This window comes from Notamacropus eugenii, chromosome 4 (assembly GCF_028372415.1).
Source record: "Notamacropus eugenii isolate mMacEug1 chromosome 4, mMacEug1.pri_v2, whole genome shotgun sequence".
Lineage (NCBI taxonomy): Eukaryota > Metazoa > Chordata > Mammalia > Diprotodontia > Macropodidae > Notamacropus > Notamacropus eugenii.
The window spans coordinates 267,655,990-267,671,938 of record NC_092875.1 but is presented as its reverse complement, the minus strand read 5'-3'; the positions used below and the strand labels follow the sequence as shown (position 1 = coordinate 267,671,938).

At 36.0% G+C, this 15,949-nt stretch overlaps 1 protein-coding gene across 1 annotated transcript in view; it reads right to left on the bottom strand.

Annotated features, from left to right (window-relative positions):
* The window catches only part of SNTG1 (syntrophin gamma 1), a 1,083,450-nt gene that overhangs the window by 421,754 nt on the left and 645,747 nt on the right, over positions 1-15,949 (bottom strand). The window contains exons 6-8 of the mRNA XM_072604568.1: positions 13,757-13,814; positions 11,265-11,308; positions 11,117-11,158 (exon numbers count right to left, since the gene is read on the bottom strand). Of these exons, the coding sequence (XP_072460669.1) occupies positions 11,117-11,158; positions 11,265-11,308; positions 13,757-13,814 (144 nt within the window). The remainder of the gene's footprint in view (positions 1-11,116; positions 11,159-11,264; positions 11,309-13,756; positions 13,815-15,949) is intronic.

The window sequence follows — 15,949 nt, the reverse complement described above, 5'->3', positions numbered from 1 at the left end:
CAATATTGCATTACATTCATCTTCCACAATTTGCTTTACCATCCCCTTATTAATAGACACCTATTTCTTTCTAACTTTTTGATAAACAAAAAGTGCTGCTATAAATATTTTGGTACATTTGGGGACTTTCTTCTTATCAATAATTTCTGTAAATCTTATTCCGGGCGGTGGAATCTCTGGGTTAAAAGCAATGGAAATTTTAGTCACTTTATTCACATAATTTGACATTTGTATCCAAAATGCCTGTACTGATTCATATCACCTCTAGCAATGCTCTAGTATGCCAGTCTTCATACAGTGATGCCCGTATTGACTGTTATCGTTTTTGTCAATTAGCTCACTTATAAACTAAAGATTGTTTTGATTTGAAATTATCTTATTATTGATTTAGAACTTGCTTTCATAAGGTTGTTAAATGTTTGTGATTATCTTTTTAGAATGATTTATTACTATCATCTGGCCATTTGTCTCTTAGAGAATGCTTTTTTTTACAGAAATATAGATATTAGATTATATAGATAACCATCTCTATGAACATATATTGATAAATACTATATAGATATAAGTAGATAATATAGATGACAAAAGTAAAAATGCTGTGGATAATATAGACATAGGTAGATATAAACACCCTGCAAATTTAATTTTTTCTGGATATATAGATACATAAATATTTCAATATAGATATCGATATATACGTCTGTGTATTTTCTACAGCTCTTCTATAACAAACCCTTATCTGAGAAATCGAATGTAATTTTTCCTCATATGAATGCTTTCCTTCTTAAACTAGATTCATTTATTTTGTTTGTGCAGTTTTTCAATTTCATGTAGTCACAATCTTTTATTTTATATAGTTAGTCATTACCTCTACCTCTTATTTGATTACCAATACATGTCCTATACATAGCTATGACAGATTCATCATCTGCTTCTCCTCTGTGTGTGTGTGTGTGTGTGTGTGTGTGTGTGTGTGTGTGTGTGGTATGTTCTTTACTATTAAGGTCACATATTCATTTTGGATTTATTATAGAATAAAGTGTAAGATATTCCACTTTCTAGTTTTTTCAGAAATTTTTATCAAATGGGGAGTTCATCAGTAATGTATGTTTTACTGTTTATTAAGTGATGAACGGAGCAGCTGCGTGACTCAGAGTCTGAAAGGCTCATCTTCCTGAGTTTAAATCTGAACTCATATATTTACTAGCTGTACAACCCTAGCCAACTCACTTAACCCTGTTTGCCTCAGTTTCCTAATCTACAAAATGAGCTGGAGAAGAAAATACCACTTTAGTGTCCTTTGGCAAGAAAATCTCAGATGGGATCGTGAAGAAGCAGACATAACTGAAATGATAAAACAGCAACAACAAAATGATGAATGAATGAATACACAAATAAAGCATTTATGAAGTGATTACTATGTCCAAAGCACTGTACTAATCACCAGTGGCTAAAATAGCAAAGTAATACAGTTTCTCTCTCTCTCTTTCTCTTCTCTCTCTCTCTCTCTCTCTCTCTCTCTCTCTCTCTCTCTCTCTCTCTCTCTCTCTCTCTCTCTCTCTTTCTTTCTCTTTTTCTCTCTCTTTCTCCTCTTTTTCTTTCTTCCTCTGTCTCTGTCTCTGTCTCTGTCTCTGTCTCTGTCTCTGTCTCTGTCTCTCTCTCTCTCTCTCACGCACACACAGCTCATATTATAATGGTGTAGAAAACACATGTGGGAAATTTCAGCTTCAAGTCACATAGAAAGTTCTCATGGTCCTTAAGTTACAGAAGCAAAGCAGATGATGTTCTCTCTTCAGTAACGTAATTTCTACATATGAGTTTCTAATGTTGAATTATTTTACAATGCCAGTGGTCTTTGATGAGAACTTTCTTTTCTCAGCCTTCAATTGATGTGGCTGTATCATCTGTACAAGTTAGTGCTAGGCTGCACATCCATGTATACCGTCTTCAAAGATGATGACTTTATATATTGTAGTGGAAGCAATGCTATTCCAAAGCCTCTTGAGTTCTAGGTTTTGACCTGTCTTCCTCAGGGTATGAGAGGTGAAGGTGGCAGTCAAGGTCGTAGTGGTATTGGATTTACTTGCTTGGCATATATTGTCTCTGATGTTTTCCTCAGTATGTCTTTCTGCTTCAGCTACACTGGCTTACCTGCCTTGTGCATATGTTTGGCAGTTAATGAGAATGAGTGGCCCCCTTTTCACAGGTGTTGCTTTCTTGAATGATGGCTGTGAAGTCTGGGCAGTAGGTAGGAATAATTAAAGGGGGGGATGTTGTCACTATAGGATCTTATGATCATCTGCCTTTTGGTGGCAGTTATTATTCATCAGTTGTTGCTGATAATTATAAAGAAGCTAGGTCTCTTCCACATGATGGTTTTCCTCCTCAATGATGGCTATAAGCAAGTTTAGTGGTATGGGAGACACTGCTATCCTCAAGTATTGACCAGCATAACTGAGTTTCGTTGTTCTGATTCTCCCTTGAATACTCTTTTTCTAATTATTTTGTCTCTTTCTCTATTAATTAATCAGTACCAAATGTTTTAGATGGCTGCTGTTAGAGATTTCACATGATCATAATGAATGATTTCTTGGATTAATTACTGTAGTCTGTTTGACAGGATTTTACTGAACATTTTTAATTGATTGTCTTTAATGATCATAATTCTTCTTTGTGGCTATATTCTACCTGATGCAGTCAATTTTATTTCAGTCTTTTATTTTTATTCTTTACTTGTCTTTGTTTTGCTTAGGTATGTTTCTTATAAGCAACAGATTACAAGACTGTGTTGTCTTACCCAAACTATAACTTTTGGTTTTGGATTTTTATATCTATTCCCATTTAATGCTATATGGGTTAGGTAAATGTTTAACAATTGGCTTGCTGGGCAAAAATGTGCCCAGGACAGAATTCTAAGTTTAATCTCCATCATTAATATTTTCTCCATCACTTTCTTAAGACTGGATAATCAACAAAAAAGAAAATCCAGTCCTGATTTATAGTATTTCCTGATTTCCCAGGTATAAATGCTTACACTAAAAATTAACTATCATCTTATCCAACCCAGCTGGAGCACACATGAATATCTATATGTATATATATATATATATATGTGTGTGTGTGTGTGTGTGTGTGTGTGTGTGTGTGTGTATGTGTGTGTTACTGTTAGTGTGTGCCTCAGCATGTCTGGCAGTGCTATGAAAGAGATAGAAAATTATTATTTAAAAAATAGAATAGTCTTGTTTAAAACTGTTTCTTAAACTAGATATCCTTTTGGATTACTGATTTTGAATAAGAAGTGCAATATCCAAGAACACTTTCCTAAAATATCTCCATACAATGAATAATGTGACTTTATTTTTCTATCCTTGGTGGCCTAGTCTTAAAAATTCAATGAACATCATAACCTCAAAGAAGGAAACGCTCTTTTTTTTTATATAATAATCAAGGAAGACTTAATGAAACTGCAAACATAGATCGTTATTGAAAAGTCATAGATCACAAGTAAATATGTAAGTGTATCACCACCTGCAAGTCTGAGCTGTTATGCTGAAGTCCCTTAGTGGGAGTTAAAAGAAAAAAAAGTATGTTCCAAAGGATCACATATAATTTGTAACATACTCCCAGACTTCTTTTCTCTGAAACAGAATGAGCCCAGCAAGTCTTATTATTAGTGCATTCTAATCTTTTATACTTCACTAATCTGCTTCATCACAATTTTTCTAAGTATGCTGCCTACCTCTGAAAAACAAATTGCACACACTATTCCATCTAACAGCATGTGGTTTTAAAACAGATCTGACTTCCCCCCCTCCAGTATAATAAGTATGAAGCCTCTTTGAACTTATAGCACCAGATAAAGATGTTTTTTTTAAACTTACATGGTTCTTCTAAAATTTGCATATTAACAGAAAGAGTAATCAAGCTTGTTTGGCTGTCTGAAATTCTTTTATTTCTATGTGCAAAAGGAAGATTTATCTATATTATTCCTGAGAACTGATAAAGAGTGGATATAACACTTGCTTGGAAATCAGGAAGATCTACCTGGCCTTGAGAGCAGCTAGGTGGTTCAAGTGAATAAAATGCAGGGTCTGGAGTCAGAAAGACTCATCGTCCTGAGTTCAAAGCTTGCCTCAGACACTTACTAGCTATGTGATCTTGGGCAAGTCACTTAACCCTGTTTGCCTCAGTTTCTTCATCTATAAAATAAGCCGAGGAAAGAAATGGCAAACCACTCCAGTATCTTCACCATAAAATCCCAAATGGGTTCACAAAAAGATATAACTGGCTCTGTCATCTCAATAAACAACTTTACCTCTCACTAGCCCCAGATTACTGTCTCAGACCATAAATTAAATAGTGTATGCCATTTTGCATTAATAGAGGGAGTTTCTTACCAAGAACATCATGTATTGACGAAACAAGAGTCTGGTAAGAAAAATGATGATAGAAATGTTTTTTTAATTATCATCATTAAAATTAATTTTATGGTTTTAATTAAAATGCTGTACTAAGGTTATATCAGCTTTATAGAACATGTGGCAAACATTAAGCTTTGATTTTTTTTTTCCAGTAAGTACTTTTTCTTCCCCAGGAGATAAAATAGATTTATTAAAAGGTGATATTCTTACACAAATAGATCAGTGCAATTTTTTCCCAAACATATTCTAGGATCTATTTAGAGACAATGTACCCTGTAGGCAAACTGGGTCTGCTTTTGTTGAATTCCCATTGAGTCTCCCCTTTGAAGGTAATGACTTCCTACCAGCATTTCATATAACCAGAAGTTCTTGATTCTGCCACTGGGCTGTAGTCAATATAAATAACCATTTTTCAGGTTTTTGTTTCTTCCACATGTTCTTCCATTCAGTGTCTAGACATTAGGTTAGAAGGAATCTCTGAGCCCATCTAGCCCAGCCTTCTCATTTTATTGTTGTTTTATTCATAAAAGAGTATCTGACTCTTTGTGAACCTGTGGACTGTACTGTCCATGAAATTTTCTTAGCAAAGATGCTAGAATGATTTCCCATTTCCTTCTCCTATGGATTAAGGTACATCCAAGTTAAATAAGCTGTTCAGGTTCATATGACTAGTAAGTGACTGAGGATTCATTTCAACTCAAATCTTCCTGACTCCAAACCCTGTGCTCAGGTCCACTGAGGAACCCAGCTGAGGTTCATGTTTAAGCCTTCATGAACTCATTTGGGGTTTTTTTGGCAAAGATAATAGAATGGTTTGACATTTTCTGCTCCAACTCATTTTACATATGAGGAAACTGAGGCAAATAGGTAACTTGCCCAGGATCACATAGCCAGTAAGTATCTGAGGCCACATTTGAACTCAGGAGTCTTCCTGATTTCAGGCCCCACTCTTATCTTTTTCCATTGCCACCTAGCTGCTCATTTTACAGAAAAGAAAATTGAGGGGGGTGGAGACAAGATGGCGGAGTAGAAAGACGCACATACACATAGCTCCGAACCCACAACCCATAGAACAACTACAAAGAAGTAACTCACTGCAAATTCTGCACCCAGAGGCCACAGAACATTGGAGCGAGGGACATTTCTGTTCAGGGGAGACCTGCAAACCTCTCGCAAAAGGTCCTTCACGCTGTGGACTGTGCGCTGGGACTGGGAGCTGAGTACAGCCCTGACGCGGCCGTGGCACCGAGAGGAACAGATCCGAGCGGGCTTCAGGGATGGGATCTCCAGCGGCCGCACAAGTCCCTCCACCCACAAGTGACGGGGGTCAGTGAGAGAGTCTCTTTGGCGGGTCGAGGGGGGAGTGGGGTGACCCCATGGCTCGGGCCCCCCCGGGAGATAGAAGCTGAGAGGCGGCGGCAGACTGGGGCTCCCCAAGCAGGCAGGAGCCTGGATCCATTGTTGAAGGTATGCTCATAAACTCCTTGAGGGAACTGAGCCTGAGAGGCGGCCCTGCCCAGACCTGACCACCTGAACATAATCTCATACTGAATAGCAGCCCTGCCCCCGCCAAAAGCCCTGAGGCTGGAAGCAGCATTTGAATCTCAGACCACAAACACGGGCTGGGAGGATCAGGAGGTGAGGTGGGTGTGAGGAAAATATTCAGAGGTCAAGTAACTGGCTGGGAAAATGCCCAGAAAAGGGAAAAGAAATAAGACTATAGAAGGTTACTTTCTTGGTGAACAAGCATTTCCTCCCTTACTTTCTGATGAGGAAGAACAATGCTTACCATCAGGCAAAGACACAGAAATCAAGGCTTCTGTGTCCCAGCCCACCCAATGGGCTCAGGCCATGGAAGAGCTCAAAAAGAATTTTGAAAATCAAGTTAGAGAGGTGGAGGAAAAGCTGGGAAGAGAAATGAGAGACATGAAGTCAAAGCATGAACAGCAAATCAGCTCCCTGCTAAAGGAGACCCAAAAAAATGTTGAAGAAAATAACACCTTGAAAACTAGCCTAACTCAATTGGCAAAGAGGTTCAAAAAGCCAATGAGGAGAAGAATGCTTTCAAAAGCAGAATTAGCCAAATGGAAAAGGAGATTCAAAAGCTCACTGAAGAAAATACTTCTTTCAAAATTAGAATGGCACAGATGGAGGCTAAGGACTTTATGAGAAAGCAAGAAATCACAGAACAAAGCCAGAAGAATGAAAAAATGGAAGATAATGTGAAATATCTCATTGGAAAAACAACTGACCTGGAAAATAGATCCAGGAAAGACAATTTAAAAATTATGGGCCTACCTGAAAGCCATGATCAAAAGAAGAGCCTAGACATTATCTTTCATGAAATTATCAAGGAAAACTGCCCTGAGATTCTAGAACCAGAGGCCAAAATAAATATTCAAGGAATCCACAGAACACCGCCTGAAAGAGATCCAAAAAGAGAAACTCCTAGGAACATTGTGGCCAAATTCCAGAGTTCCCAGGTCAAGGAGAAAATATTGCAAGCAGCTAGAAAGAAACAATTCAAGTATTGTGGAAATACAATCAAGATAACACAAGATCTAGCAGCTTCTACATTAAAGGATCAAAGGGCATGGAATAGGATATTCCAGAAGTCAAAGGAACTAGGAGTAAAACCAAGAATCACCTACCCAGCAAAACTGAGTATAATACTTCAGGGGAAAAATTGGTCTTTCAATGAAATAGAGGATTTTCAAGCATTCTTGATGAAAAGACCAGAGCTGAAAAGAAAATTTGACTTCCAAACACAAGAATGAAGAGAACCATGAAAAGGTGAACAGCAAGGAGAAGTCATAAGGGACTTACTAAAGTTGAACTGTTTACATTCCTACATGGAAAGACAATATTTGTAACTCTTGAAACATTTCAGTATCTAGGTACTGGGTGGGATTACACACCCACACACATGCACACACGCACACATACATAGAGACAGAGTGCACAGAGTGAATTGAAGAGGATGGGATCATATCTTTAAAAAAATGAAATCAAGCAGTGAGAGAGAAAGATATTGAGAGGAGAAAGGGAGAAATGGAATGGGGCAAATTATCTCTCATAAAAGAGGCAAGCAAAAGACTCATTAGTGGAGGGATAAAGAGGGGAGGTGAGAGAAAAACATGAAGTTTACTCTCATCACATTCCACTAAAGGAAAGAATAAAATGCACACTCATTTTGGTATGAAAACCTATCTTACAATACAGGAAAGTGGGGGATAAGGGGATAAGCAGGGTGGGGGGGATGATAGAAGGGAGGGCATGGGGAGGAGAGTGCAATTTGAGGTCGACACTCATGGGGAGGGATAGGATCAAAAGAGAATACAAGTAATTGGGGACAGGATAGGATGGAGGAACATATAGCTAGTCCTATACAACACAACTATTATGGAAGTCATTTGCAAAACTACACAGATTTGGTCTATATTGAATTGCTTGCCTTCCAAAGCGAAGGGGTGGAGAGGGAGGGAGGTAAAGAAGTTGGAACTCAAAATGTTAGGATCAACTGTCGAGTAATGTTCTTGCCACTAGGAAATAAGAAATACAGATAAAGGGGTATAGAAAGCTATCTGGCCCTACAGGACAAAAGAGAAGACGGAGACAAGGGCAGAGAGGGATGATAGAAGAGAGTGCATAGGGGCAATTAGAATGCTTGGTGTTTGGGGGGGGAGGGGATAAAAGGGGAGAAAATTTGTAACCCAAAATTTTGTGAAAATGAATGTTAAAAGTTAAATAAAAAAAAAGAAAAAAATTATACAAATAAAGAAAATGATACAACAACAACAACAACAACAACAACAAAAAAGAAAATTGAGATCCAGAGAGGTTAAATTACCTCACACAAATAGAGACAACAAAGGAGTTTTCAAATACAGATCCTCTTACTCCAGATTCATGCTTTTTCTACAGTAATTCTATCATCATTTTTCTGATTGCATGGTATTCTTCGGGAATGAAGGACATACACAACACAACTATCTGAATTTCCATGATAGCATTCTCTAAATCTTTCCATTTGAATGGTGAGCTAGGTTAAACCCCAGTGTGGACCTCCTGCCCCTCCAAATACACACACAAAGAATCAACAAGAAGCTTTAACCTCTTGTGCCTAAGCGTGTGCCTTACCCCACTTCTGGCTAAATCAGTAAGTAGCAGAGATTTCTGAGTTTCAGAGGATATAAGTAATCCCACTCAGGTTTCAAAGAGATCTAATGGTAGAGGGGGGAAACTATTGGGATGCTTTATAGATTCCTGAAAAAATGGTGATATTCCCTCCAAGAAGTTATCATAGCATGATGAATCCAGAATAGGAAGGGATATCAGAAGTCATTCAATCCAATATCCTCATTTTACAGATGAGGAGAATCTGAGTATGGAAATTATGTGATTTTAGAAGGTCAAACAGATAATATGCACCAGAAGCAGTATTTGAACTTAGGTCTCCAGGTTCGGTGCTTTAGAGCAAACAACTCTCTCTATCCCTTCCATGTGTCTGAGGTCATCAATTTTCATGTTCACCATATTTTAACTTAGAAATGTGATAAGCACTCTTGTGAAGCTAGAAGAAAAGGAGACAGTGTCAAAAAGTGTGGTATGTTAAGAAAGAAAAGAGCCTATGTAAGAAGAAAGGAGGGGTAAATGCCACAGAACACATTATTCTGTTTTTCAACTGCCTTTAACTAAGTAGGAATAAAGGATCAAAGAATTATATACTTTCATGCCTTTCATCAGTATGATCTCGTTTGGGGTCTTTGTTTTAGAAAGGAATAGGTCTGAGCTGTTTGTGCTTATGAAGTTAGAGGACCTGGGTTCAAATCTTAGGTGTCACACGTACTACATCAGTGACCATAGATATGTTATACACCTCTCTCAGTTTCAGTTTCATCACATGTTAAATAAATATTTAAATAAGTTAAAGAGGTAACTTTAAAGATGCATTCTACCTCTAAGGCTATGATTCCATGGTCTCATGAAGTCTGAAGGCCCCTCCAGATATAAATCATGTAGTCCTAGAAGACCTATAGTAGATCTGATACCTAATTACTAGAGATGTAATCAGAGGCATAGTGTTAAATGTTTAACAACAAAGTCTACCCCAGACTGAAAAACACCCTTACGTTTAATTTCTTTTTTGTCCATCACTGTCTTAGATCTAGTAACAAGTAACAAAATATCAAGTTTTGATTGTTAGCAATTAAGGATTTCCAAAGTGTAAATGCTTACACTGAAAATTTAGTAATCAATTGGCCAATAAGTTCTACTCCAGCATATCCCTACCTGTGATAGACTCAGGGATAATAACCACATCTCCTAACAAAGAATTCAAGGTACTTTTTTTTCCTTAAGAGGAAAAAAAAAACAATCAAAACACTATCACCCAAAGAAAGAGTAAATTTTGCTCCATCAAAGAGTTTGTGGCAGGGGAGGGAGTGGTTGAGGGGATTTCTATGATTGAACCCTTTGGGCAATAAAGCACTTCTGAAGGATTCACAATACTATTGTTATCAGAGTACAGGAAGGTAACATAGATGCCAGCTGTGGGAAACTCCCAAAGCTATTTGAAGATTTAAAGAAATTTAAGAAATTTCTTAATGAAGTTTCTCTTTGAAACAGCAATCCTAAGGGTCTTCCTCTCCCAGCTTTATTGTTTTTTTCTAATTAAAGGGGCCATCCCTCTACTCATTTCTGTTAATAGGTAATATATATATATATATGTATAAAATGTTGTATGTAATGACATGTAGTTCTCTTTTTAACATTCTTATGTTGATTACCATGGAAACATGAGATGTGAATTAACATTTGCAGTTCTACCCATAATTCCCAAAGGCTTATGATGTTGAGTTTGGCATTGGGGAAAATCTAGGATGACATGACCTGAAATCATTTGTCCAGGTACTGGGCTTAGCCATTATTTAGTTCCCACTTTAGGCAACCTAAGCTGTGACCTCACTCCTTTCCAGCATCCCAGCCATGCTTCTACCTCCCTCACCCATCTATGTGATCAGACAAAATGGATGGATTCTAATGATCCTGTCTTTCAATGTCGTCATCTAATATCCAATTCAACATTATTAGAAACTCTGAGGGGTAAAATGTTTGACTTCCAAAGTTACTTCCTGAATTTCATTTTCCCACAGTAATGACCATGAGAGTCTCAGCATTAGGAGGGGCGGTGCTATGTTCATATAAATACATATAAAGAGAGTGAGATAGAGAAGACTTATGTTTATAACATTTGTCACTGTCTCATTTTTGTTTATGAAGTTTCAACAGCAAAAACTGTGTCTACCCTATGATAAAAAACACCCTGAAGTGTTACTGACATCCTCAATATCTGTCAATCCTTTTGGTCATTTCAGAAGAATAGCTCTCATTCAGCAAGTGGTAAATAATGGTTGATGAACATAAGAAAAATGAAGCAAGTGTTCACAATAAACAATTCCAAGGATTAACTTTAAAATCTAGCCATGTGCTTCACTTGAGAGTGCAGCAATTTGAATTGAGTAGGGCAGAAAAAAAAAATACATCAAGAAAGATGTCCTTGCAGAATGGAGGTTTTGCCAAGACATTGGACAAATGACACATCCCTTCTGAACATAAAGAAGTTTCTTCAGTAATGCATCAAATGCCTGTTTACACAAATATTCCTTCATTAAGAAAAATAAGAGCAAGCTTACCACTTCTTCATGTCTGCATTTCCTCACATTAATTCCATTAATCTGCAATGGAAAAATAAAAAAAAAAAATTAAAAGTTGTCTTGCTGTGCATCTTATACAGTGAGATTGTATTTGTCTTTTAAGGTGAAACTGTGCTATGTTACATACCTGAAGAATAGCATCCCCTATAAAGAGCAGTCCTGAAAGTTCCGCTGCAAATAGAGAAAAAACCAAATTATTCTTGCATTTTTGCCTTAGTGAATTACAGTTTTGACAATAGAATCATACAGCCAGTGATAGAAAGCAAAAGAAATAAAAATTCATACAATCCAGTCCTCTTAATTTATAAATGAAGAAACAGAGGAACAGACATATGGTGGAACTTGCAAGAAGTCACACAGGTAGTAAGTGGCAAAGCCTGGGCTCAAAACTAAGTCCTATGACGTCAGATCCTTTATTCTTTTCACCACATCACAATGAATGTCGAACATAATGGAACCAAAATAATCCTTATGAAATTGAACTAACCAAAATATACATTTAAAATTTTTTTTTCCAAATATGAAATATGCATGTAGACATTTACGTGTGTTTATGTTTCTCCTACTTCAGCTCAATGGAGTATTAAAATACATTCCACAAAGTCATTAAAATAGAAAATGATTCTTTGACAATTCCCTTCAGATGAGGAAATCAAGTTCTCTCCCTCCTTTGTAATTCTTGTCTTGTCTATGCAGGTTTCTGACATTTGCTTCTATTGACTAGAGAGTTAGCTTTCATATTTCTTTTTAGACATCATTTAATTTCACTGATTTTCAATCTAAGGCAGCAACATAGTTTCCAAAGTATGTCAAAATATATAATATCTGAACTTTGTTTTGAAAACTATGCATTAATTAGGCTTAGTGGTCAAGAAGCCTAATTTATGCTTTATATATTCAAAATCAGCCCCCAAAATGGATTGGATTTATTCATGTAGTAGAGAGTTCTCCATGACTGAAATTCTCTAAGTGAAGTCCATATGGACCATAATTTAGAAGACATTCACATCCAGGTATTAGTCAGATTACATGACCTGTGTGGTCCTTTTTAATGCAGAAATTCTGTAGATAACATTTATGTCTGCTTTTTGAATGAGACAAGGTATGTGAAAGCTCTTGGAAATACAGTCTTTGGACATATTGTCTTCTAAGGTTCCTTTAGATCTAAACATTAAATGAACTCTAAGGAAAGACATTTCATTGGTTTTTTGTGAAGTGATTTGCTTGCCTTCACACTTTTGTGGTGTGTCCTTATATCCCACCTCTTTTTCTCCAAATAAGTTCACTTAAAATGTTTAAAAAATAAAATTTTGAAATAAACAAAGAAAAAGAAAATAAGGGCAACTAGTTGATGCAGTGGATGCAGCACTGAACCTGGAGTCAGGAGCACCTGAATTCAAATCTGGTCTGACACCCACTAGCTATATGACCCTGGATGACTCACATAACCCCAACTGCCAAGGAAGGAAGGAAAGAAGAAAGGAAGGAAAGAAGGCATGAAGGAAGCAAGGAAGGAAAGAAGGACAGAAGGAAAAGAAAGGAAGAGAGAAAATTAAGGACTTCTCCATTTTCAAAGAAGAGGCAAAGGCAAGACATGTATAGGATTTCTGTATACTTGCATGATAATGATATAGGGGAAACAAAAAAAAAAGGCTTAAATACAATGGAAAAATGACTAGCCCTTGAGTCAGAGCATGTAAGTTCAAATCCTGTCTCATGACTACTACTTATGTGGCATTGAAGAAGTCACTTAATCTTTCTGTACACAAGTTTTTTTTATCTGTGAAATGAGTGTCTCAACTAGAGACCAAAAGACATCTGAGGTCGCCTATAGTTCTAGATCTTCACTCTTACAGTTAAGTGATATATTAGATATGTTTTGCAAATGGAGTTAGGAAGTCCTGAGTTTGGATCCTGCCTCAAACTTTTACTAGCTATGAAAGAAACCCAGACAAATCACTTCAGGTCTTTCAACCTCAGTTTCCCCATCTGTAGAATACAGATGATAATAACACTTACCTAATAAGATAGTAAGTATCAAATGAGTAAAGTGGTTTGCAAAACTTAAAATACTATATATGTGTATATATATATATATATGCATATTTAAGCTATTATAAAAAACATAACTTTCTCCCCAAGTGGTTTGCTGGTTGTCATTTCTTTCTTTACACCATCTCCAGTAGGTTCTTATTTAAATGAATATGTTATCTGGTGGAAGAAAAACCACATACTATGTGTGTATATCTAGTGAATTTGCAAAAGAAGGGAACAGAGAAGATCTCTAATATAGAGTGATGCTGGGGACAGAAAGAAATAATGGGTGTTTCCTTGGGTTGCCAAAGACATATGAAAAGGCACTTGACACTTTGATTATGAAGGAAGGAGCTTGCTCAAGTGGAAAAGGGCTTTGTTAAGAATGGGTAAAGAGATCTAAGTAAGTCTAGTGGTTTAAGGGAATAGAAAATGAACTTATATTTATGGTATTATCTATAAATTTTATAACATTTATTATTAAAAGACATGCATATTTAAGTTTTATTCTTATTTTTTCATCATTTTATGAGAGTTACTTAGAAAGCAGTGAGAGTAACTTTATAATGCTAGGTCAACACATACCTTTTTGTTCTTTGGAAATTTTTGAAATTACAACTGGAATGTTATGTTCTGCTCCTCCCTGGAAAATAATTAAAAATAATTTAATTGATTGTTTAAAGGCTGAAAATACATTATATCTAAGAAAATTAGCAATTTGTTCACAAAATCCATTTACCATGTTTTCAGTGAGCAAGTGCAGAATGAAACAACGAAAAATTGTCCTCTATATTTCATGAATAGATATTAATAAAATTACTTTTATAGAACATCAGATAGAATCAGAATAGCATGTTAAATGGAGACTGTGCATATTTTGAGGCAGAAATATAAATTATTTTTCCTATGGTTGCCTGCCACTTCCTCTTAGTAAGTTAATTGCTTCTGAAGGTGCATTAACTAATTTAAATTACAAGATTACTATATTCAATTTTGAATGAGTTATATTAATTTTTTTAAAAAGTGTTTCATGGTTCATCTGAATTTCATGACTAAATGTTTTAACATTTCAATATGTGTATATACACTGTCAAAATCATATAAAAATAAAATAAATGTTTCATGATCAAAATAGCAAAAAATATATGTTTAACAAATTAAAAGCAAAAAAAAAAAGATCTGAAAGCTATTTTTTTAAATCAAATTCTCTCACTGAACTTCGGCTGATCCATTATAATTGGGATGTTGAAAACAAAAGCTAACCAAAACAGATTAAATTGCATAAGGATAAAAATCAAGGTTATGGAAAACAGTTGATACACTATCATTTACAAAAGGGGATTTTCCTGTCGTCCAGAATTTGAGAGCACACTAAGTACTATTTTCCTCCAAAATAAAAATCACTTCAAAACAAACCTTTCTTCTTTAATAGAAGCAATAGGACAGACATCTGGCAGTGTGTTCATATCTCACTTTATTAAGCTTTATGCATGAAACTCCCTCTCATAAGTGGGAAAGAAATCCTGAAAGGTTCATTTTCTTTTAATAAAACCCTTAAGAATTGTGTATGGGATGCATTGAAAAGATTTCCCATAAGACCTTCCCTTTGCAGAAATTCCTTCCTTGGGGTACACAGGTGCTTCAGAATTCCATTAACTCTATAAATGAACTGAAATTCAGAGTATTATGAGGATAGTTAATGCAAAATTGCCTAAGTATCCTGAAATCACCTCTCCAAAACATCAAGCATATGTTCAGCAGGAAATCTTGATGATGGGTTATTACTCTTTCCTGATATGCTGATAATGGTATTTTCCAAAATAATCTGGAAGAAATTCATCACTAAAATTCACTTTCCACTGAACTCCAATAATTCATGACACTAAATGCCTGACTTTACTTTGTTTCTGTTTCTTACATAAGTTCAGATAGTCACCAACTTACTCATGGCCTATATTCTAAGAGCTCTTTTTGTAATTTGAGATTTGACATCTTCGAACCCATTTTTACCTATAGAAACAATATAATATATTGTGATTGCATGCACAAGCCAAACCAGAAACACAATTTTAGTGCTAAATAATACAATAATTTAGAACTATTCAGGTTAGTCTGACACTAGGAGCTCACTAGTGTTATTGAGAGTGATGGCCAATGAAGTGTCAGACGGATGAAGAGTTGAAGAAGAAAGAAAGAAAAAGATTTAGAGGAAAGAGAGGGAAAATAGGAATAAGATAAGGAAGACGAAGGGAGTATGCTTTTTCCTCTTCCTTTCAGTACAAGGATAGCACTAGGCAAATTTTTAAAATATAGTTAGTTCCTGATTAATGTCAACAATGAGAAATGATAACATTTGCACTGCATATTTCCATTGGGCTGAAACCAATTGCCATAACTGCATAATTATAATTTTGAATAGTGTGAATTTGAACATATTCAACCACTTTATGGGATTATTTTTTATACAAATTGCTACTGAGCTGTATTCTCTAGTTCCTACCTCTAAAATCACCTACTTTCCCTAACCCAACCAATTCTCAGTGTAGGCAGGTATAGTAGCTGGACTGAAGGCAACATAAGAATCCCTCATTAATCAGTCACATTACTTAACAGCCAAACGACCCTGGGTGTCTAATTTTGCTAAGCCTCAGTTTCCCCATTTCTTAGATGGAAATGCTGTTTACTTATCTGGGTTGTTATGAGAAAAATGTTTTCAAAGTACTTTATAAATGTAAGCTATTGCTACCATTCACTCAACACAGTTTATATACACTAGAT